The sequence below is a fragment of the Cervus canadensis genome, chromosome 19 (assembly GCF_019320065.1).
Source record: "Cervus canadensis isolate Bull #8, Minnesota chromosome 19, ASM1932006v1, whole genome shotgun sequence".
NCBI classification, from domain to species: Eukaryota; Metazoa; Chordata; class Mammalia; order Artiodactyla; family Cervidae; genus Cervus; species Cervus canadensis.
This window is the reverse complement of record NC_057404.1, coordinates 45,310,010-45,317,897: the sequence shown is the minus strand read 5'-3', so window position 1 is coordinate 45,317,897 and position 7,888 is coordinate 45,310,010. Positions and strand designations below refer to the sequence as shown.

The following is a 7,888-nucleotide window of genomic DNA, read 5'->3' as shown; positions in this document are numbered from 1 at the left end:
GTAACAAGACAGGCATTTAAAAATCCATGTTGCTGGAGCCATTTCCCATGAGATCCTGTCAAAAATAAGAGCAGGTCTAACTTCTTGTCAGACTTCTGCAGAACTCTGGAGATCTAAGGAAGAGTTTGGAAACTACTGGCCTCTGTCAATAATTAAGTAGAATTCCCATTTGCCACCAAGTCTAGTATTCTTTCCAAAGATGAATCTTGAAACAGCCTGCCAGAGCTTAGCAGTAGAGGTATAGAACCAGCAGAAATTGTGACAGGTTTGGTGTTAAACGCTTAGAGATGATACATAATGTCAGTTCTATTTAAGGTCACTCATATGCACAAGAATCAATAGAAGTTTCTCTACCTGAGTTTCTGACTATATTTGCATGCTTTTTATTAGTTGGGTTCAGTCTCTCGGGGAGGGACTACTTTAATAAATTTCTTTCATTTGGGTGGCAGATAAAGTATTGAGAAGATGACTGCTGTGTCAGGGTCAAAAAACAAGACATTGGCTAAGAAATCATGTTTCTGATTGATTTACTATGAAATAAACTTGAAGCATTTCACCTGTGCTTGTTTCTGTCCAGTACAGCTAGTGCCTTAAATGTGAGTGACATGGTCTTTTCTCATTAGCTGGTTCTGTTGTAAAGGAGATCAAGTCAGAAGAGCGTGAACAGTTGAAACTATCGCAAGGACAGTATAGGAGATGCACTTTTTCCTATCTGGTAATGTGTACAGGACTAGTGCTAACAACCATTTATTACACATTGTTTAAAATGTAACTAGTTCTGACACATGGTACTATTTTTACTTAGGCAAAGTGAGAAACATAAAATTATCTTTGATAAGGTCGGAAGCCTTGCTAGAATAGAGGACCAGGTAGGCTGATTTATTGATTTATTATGGAGAGAGGAAACCTACAAAAACATAAATTTCAAATCCTTTAACACCAGCATGATGAAGATGTTTCATGTCTTTCTTATGTGAACAAAATGACTGTGGGCCTATGGGTCCTACTGAAAATCAGTGTCGCTTTCCAGGTTTGCCATAGTACCCTACGTCTAGGCTTAGTGTCATTTCTCTGCCTTTAACCGCAAATATAGGGATGCCGTCTCCCTGTATGCTCTTAAAATGCAATTCATGAGAAAAGACAAGACTCTGGGGGGACACTCCTAATACTTTTATTCCCACAGTCATGTGAAAATTCACTCTAGCTTGGAAGATCCAAATGCCCTCTTAGAGACTGAGGCTGGCAGAATTCAGTGGCAGATGAGGACAGAGGAAGGTCATGGCAGCAACTCCTGAGATGGACGGAGGCAGGTTTCCGTAAGTCAAGGCCTTCACAGTGGAATGTGAGCCCCTCCAATGCCAAGGCCCTGACTTACTCACTTTTATATCCGCAAGGCCTTAAGTTTAATAAATTTACAGTGAATCAATGAGCAACTGATAAATGGATTATTGTTGGAAGTAGTTACTAACGCAGGGAGAGGTAATAGGATGAAAAACAAGGATAAGGCAACACGGTGCTCACGTGGGCCCTAAGTATTCAGAAGGAAATCAGGACCCAGCAGGAACTGCAGAGTCAGTTGTGATTTTTCTATGGAACCAAAGTGACCCTAAGGTGAGGAGCGAAAAGAGGGAAATGATGGCCAAAGGAGAAAGAGGCACTTTCACAGAAGCACTTTGATCTGGTCAAGAGGACCCTCTGTTTACTTCTGTATAATGTTGCTTTTATACATGTGCTTCCTAATGATGTTATTGCAAAAGGTATAAAAGTCTGTTTTTGTAGAAGATGAAATTTGTGTCTTCATACTTAGGAAAACACATAAGAAAACACGTGTGGGATCATGACAGTAATCCAAAGGATTATGTTTATTTGCAGCTAGTTGGTTTTGTGTATGCACATCTACTTGTCTGCATGTGGGTTTTGTGTGTCTGTTTCTGTCTTCTATTCAGCGTTACCGAGAGCATCTGGATCATGAATGAAATTAGTTTTTACCTCCTTTTTAGCCTCAGGTGTAGTTGTGTATGTTTTAGCAGTTGATTTTGTTTTATATAAAAGGGACAATGTTTGTGAAAGTAACTTTCATGTGAACTTTGATTTTTAACTGTATTTGCAAAGTTTGCTTTTGGAATTTGTAGGGTCCTGTGTAAACCTCTGAGATAATCTCTTTATCCTGATAGCCAGAGCCTAGGGGTTTCTCAAGAATATGTACGCTGAGCTTTACACTTATTTCTTTGTAGCATATGCCAGGAGTTAGGTTCTGACTACGTAGCATCTTACTTTTGTTGGTGGTAAAGAAAGAGGGAATCAACAGAACCAGGCAAAGTATCTTCAAATTTTCTTTTGATTCATTTGAGGTGGTTCTTCACACTCTTCAAGTGGAGGTTGAGCAATTTATTGCTTACATATTTAACTTCCTTTTCCTCTTGCTCTAAAATACTTTTGAAAAATATACAAACCTTTAGGCTCCTAACTTAATTTTCTCTACTTCTCTGATTGGCAAATCCCAGTGAAGACAAAAGATACACCCTTGTGTAAAGTCTATGCGTTGAATCCCGAGTACTGACCTCTAGAGTGTAAGTCAGTTTTCTTGCCCTTCAGTAGTGCCTGGAATGTTTCACTTGTCCTTCCAAATCCATTTCTGGGCACCTTTTTAAAAAGTGAAAAAAATATTTTTTAAAGGTAAATCTCTTACATTCTGAGGAAGCACATGGCAATCGGAAGAAAACATCCCTGAGGGTTCCTCAAATTTTAATCACCTTTTGCTTGTGTATTCAAAAAGAAGAAGAGGAAAAAAAAGATCATTCTGAAATTGAATTCCACACACAGGGCAGAGAAACATGCAAGGCTGGTGCAGCCCGGGGGACCCAGCTGTAAATTCACACTTTAAACCTCAGCCCTTTTGAGGAAAAAGAAGGGAATCTCTAGCATTCTCACTTAGTACCGCCTTGACTGTCTGCCCCTGTCCGTGCCCTTGTGTGCCGGGATCCGGTGTGAAAGCTGAGGGACTCGGGTCTGAAAACTCGACAACACGTTCCGAAGGAACAGCTTCCTCCCCTAGCTGTTGGCCATGCGTGGTGCTGGCGCCCAGCCTTGGACTTCTCTGTGCACAGATGGTAGCACACCAGGGAAGCAGAAATGCAACAACTTCCTAAGCCCTGGGGGTGTTTTGGAAGTCTGGGTGCTCTATTGCCTGTGATCAACTCCAAACCGGGAGATTGCCTGGGACAGTTCTCATCTCTAGCATTTACTTCCTCGCCTCGCCAGCTGCCACTGGCGCCCCCAAGCGCCGCGCTCCAGCCCTTCTCTGAACCTCTTTCCCGCCGAAGCAAAGGAGACCTGGCCAGCCTCCGGGTCTCCCGGGAAAGGCATCGCATATAATTGCCAGAGGCTAAGAGGCAGAAAGCAGAACCTCAGAGACTCCCTCGCCCGCAGTTCATTCCTGTCTGGGATTTCCTCTTTGCAAAGGCGGAGCTGCCTAGGATGGTAAAGATGCCCGGTAGAACTGTGAGGTTCAGAGTTCAGGTCCGCTGCCCCCATCCCTCCCCGCTCCCCAGAGACAGAGGCAAACAGCTACTTGTGTGGTGGGGAGGGGGTCTATAGGGTGAAGAAGGAGGAGACGAGAAAGTCCCAAATGCCTCTTGGTGGCAAGGTGGGACTTTCTTTCCCCCTTCTCTGATACTCTTCTTCCCAAAGCCCCATCTGGATCGGTTACACACTCCCTGGCGCACCGATACAGTGTCAGCCTCACACATCCTCTGGGAGGCACTGGCTAAAACCCAACTTGAGTGTACACAGACCATTAACGCCCAGGTGTTCATTTTCCTTAACCTTCGATCGGGCTTTTCTAGGGCTCCTCTCGGAGTCAGGGACTGGAGGTGGGTTGGGGAACCCATGGAAGGGTGCTGGCAGTCCTGACCCGCCCCTCTTCACTTCCACATTTGCCCTCCGTTTGTTGGCAAAGGCTCTTTCACCCTCTGGAGCGGTTGGTTGTCAGGAATTAGGAGTCTGCGTGTTACTCTAGGGGTGAATCCCATCTTCTCAGTTGCTCTTCGGTGGAAGGGTAGTGGGAGGGGGCGAGGAGAGGCAAACGGGAAGCCTCAGAAGGAAAAGCCGCAGGAAAGAGAGAAGGGGGGGCGGGGACGTGGGGGTGATGGAAACGGTTTTACTCTTTGTCACTCTTGAACTGGGGGCGGAGGGAACCCCCCCCCCCAACCACCCTGCTGTGAGAAGCTATAAAAAGCAAAGGGGGCGGCGGTGAGACAGCAGACAGCAGCGAGGGAGACAGCGCGCAGCGCAGGGCAGCTCCCGGGGCAACACAGCGTCCCTGGCAGCGCTTGGCTGCGGGCTGGTTGAACACCGCTTCGGGTGACTTTGCATGCGCGTGGGAAACCTTAGCTGGCCTCTGAACTCCAGGGTCCGGTCTGGGGGCGGTTCCTGATCTCCCATATTAGTGCCCGCTAACTTTGAAAAGGAGGACTTGAGTCCCGCAGAGGTTGAGACCTAAGAGGTAGAGAAGGAAGAAAGGAGAGAAAACGCAACTGAGGCTGAAGGAGAACGAACTCATGTGGACCTCCTGAACAGTTAGGAGGAGGACTGGACCTCTGAGAGCCGAGGCAGGACCTCGGAGGAGGTGTGGGCAAGGAGCAACGGAAGCGGTGCGGGCCGTGGGGCTGGGTCTGCTTGCACCTCGGGTCACGCCTCCTTGGCGCCTCGCCTTTGATTGCTTCCAGTTACTGCAGAACTTCCTGCCCTGGCGGAGAAGCGGGTCTTGCTTGGGTCGCGCTTCCTCCGGGTCTGAGCCTTGAGACTGAGTTCACACGGTGCTGGGCCCCCAGAGCCAAGTGGGGTTGGGGGAACAGAGTCTGCGAGTCCCGGCGCCCCGAGTGCAGGGCCCCGTGTCGGGGTCCTCCTTCCCATTTGTATCCGCATCCTTGCGGGCGTTGCGCCTCCCCGGGGGACCCCTCGCCGGGAGATGGCCGCATTGATGCGGGGCAAGGACTCCTCCCGCTGCCTGCTCCTACTGGCCGCGGTGCTGATGGTGGAGAGCTCACAGTTCAGCAGCTCGCGGGCCAAACTCAACTCCATCAAGTCCTCTCTGGGCGGGGAGACGCCAGCCCAGGCCGCCAATCGATCTGCGGGCACTTACCAAGGACTGGCTTTCGGCGGCAGTAAGAAGGGCAAAAACCTGGGGCAGGTAGGAAAATACCCCCAATACACTCGTCAACCAGAAGAGGTAGGGACTGGGGCTCTTGGGCACTTCATTTGACTTAGCCCACCTGGAGTGCGCCCCAGGTGTGGCGCGCAGGATAGCTGGGGAGGGCTTCCCAGATGCACGATTGCGCTGGCGGGGATGGCTGTGTGGGTGTGAGTGCTGGAGGACGTGGAGTGCTGGAGGAAGGTGGGGCGGGAGGGATGGATAGGGGATAGGGTGCTTTCTCATCTCTGTTTTGGGATATGGGCTTGTACGGAGCGCTATTGAGTACCGATGGGGAAAATGGCCAGGACATTTAACACAGCGGATGTCGAGGATGCTGTTACTAGCTAACATTTAGCAACTGTTGGGTATCAGGCACTGTTCTAAGAGTTTTCCATATGTTTAATCTTCACCACCCTATGAGCTTGGCTCTGTTACCATCCCTTTCCTGCAAATGAAGAAACTTAGGCAAGGAGTAGAAGCTACTTGCCCAAGGCACACACTTAGTGGAGGTGGCAGAGCGGGGTTCCAATTCGGACAGTCCGAGTCCAGTTTCTGGGCTGTTACCGCATGGACTTTACAATCTGAAGGGAAAATTGACCGTTTTTCAGGTTCTCCTTCCTTCTCAGTTCCGTGAAGTAAGGTCACATACAGAAAGCCTCAGTACACGTGCATTTCTCATGTCTGGATATAAATCATCCCAGAGGAAACAAAATAATGAGCTGACAGAGATAGTATCAGGTGCGGAGGACCAGGGTGCCTGGGACATAGCCAGGAGAACTCCCGAGGTATGTTTTCCAGTGAAAACGTTCCCGAGCATCTTTGTCTCTCTGTCACACAGGCAGACAGAGAGATGGACAGTCATGCAAGTAGTTACACAAACAGACACAGACACGAGCTCGCGCGCTCCCCGCGGCAGCCGCTGTGGCCAGCACACAGCAGCCGGGAAAGGGGGCCCTGTGGGCACTGGGAACCACGACAGCTCCCCCTTCCGCTGCTTTTGTGGGAAGCCAAGACTGAGAGCCAGTTTGCCCAGCAGCACCGGCACCTCACACAGCCCAACTGTCAACTCATAAAGGCAGCTCATTGCCCCACAGATCGTGGGTTTCCCTGTCTTCCGAGAGGCGCCTGCTGCAGCTGCTGCGCGCGCTCAGCAGCGTCTTCCCCTGCCCGTGCCCGCAGCGCAGGCGTCAGGGTGAAGATTGACAGCCAAGGCCGGTCCTGGAGGGACCACAGGGAAGTCGGCTCCGCTTGGCCCCCTACTGCCCTCTCACGGGGAGAGTTTTGCTAGTTCTGCAGTTCCAGAATGCTTCCTGGGTTCTGCAATGTCAAACATTTCAGCTCTCCTCTGAAAGGAAAACAAAGTCTGCAAGCATAGGATTCTTTTTAATGACCCAGGGGAAATAAGAAACTGTACATCTGCACACACACCACAGGCGTACATGCCCTGTGCATATTCTCCCACATGTGCACACGCCTCCATCCACACTCACAAGACCACCTCACTGCCTTTTTCTCTTCGTTAGGAAATGCTCTGCCGTTTTCAATAGGAACTGACAACATTCTCTTAGAAATCCATCACACAATGGGTCAAAGCTTACCAAGAAAGGGTGTGCTCAGTCCAAATCATCTGATTTTTCCCCCTAATGTTACTGACTTCAAACTCCACCTTATCAGTTGTTGAAAAGAGCCGTGTTTAGTTCAGCCAAGAACAGAGGGACGGACCCAGTAATTTTTGAGGTTCCTTTTGATTCTAATCTATGTACATTCTGTGAATTTCTGTAAAGAAGTCTAAAGGTTTTGTTTCTGACACCATGGGCCCTAACACCTAATGTTGCTCAGTCAAATTATCAGTTATGTCAGTACGGCCACTAGCCATAGGGTTATATGGGCTAGACTATGGGATCCATCTAAAAATCTGGCTTATCACTTACGTGTTGATATTATATCCGTATACAAATATGTTTGCTTATTTTTCTCTCTCTCTAAATATCTGCTCCTTAAAGAGGATGTGAGTTATACTGCATGTCTTCAAATTGAAGATTTCTTTTATAAATCAGTTGAAGTTCCTTTGTTTTATGAGTTGAATATCTTTTATGCTCTCCATATCTTAGTGGTTCAGTGGAATATATTTCATTATATTCACTTAATTGTAATACGGGATCCTTAAAAATTGACATCGGATTTGTGGGAAAATTGTAACATACTAGAGAGAGTGGGAACATGGAATGAAACATTGAGTTGAATCACAGGAAGATAGTTGGAAAATAAAATTATTATCTTTTGTATATTCTGGCTTTGCACTTGTTTATCGGGTGGTCTAAAATGTGTACTGCTATGAAGGAACAAATAGAAAAAAAAATCTTTTTCTTGTAGAGGTAGAGGAATTCTTTGAATACTTATGGATCTCTTTATCTTGTTTCTTCCACTTCTTCCACATGTGGTTACCAAAAATTTTAGTACTTTTATTTTCAACAATGGAATGGAAATTAGAAAGATTGTTCCAAATGGAAGATGCCACATCCTCTTATGGAGAAAAACTACAAATAAAATTCAGTTGAGCTGAACTTTTATCCATCACAAAATGATTGAGAAAATTTGTAAGTAAAATGCCAACTGTTAAAACTAATTACTTAGTGTCATCTTGAGGCCTAATAAGTCTGTCTCCCATCCCCGATCTTTGATTGATGATGTTCT

General features: G+C 47.2%; 1 protein-coding gene across 2 annotated transcripts in view; it reads left to right on the top strand.

Annotated features, from left to right (window-relative positions):
- Positions 1-4,561: 4,561 nt before the first annotated feature.
- The window catches only part of DKK2 (dickkopf WNT signaling pathway inhibitor 2), a 121,577-nt gene continuing 118,250 nt past the window's right edge, over positions 4,562-7,888 (top strand). Inside the window, exon 1 of one of the 2 annotated variants that reach the window (XM_043438333.1) lies at positions 4,562-5,191. In XM_043438333.1, coding sequence (XP_043294268.1) covers positions 4,970-5,191 — 222 coding nt within the window. In that variant the 5' untranslated portion in view covers positions 4,562-4,969. Of the gene's footprint in view, positions 5,231-7,888 lie in introns of both variants that reach the window. The other variant, XM_043438332.1, reaches the window with a different exon arrangement.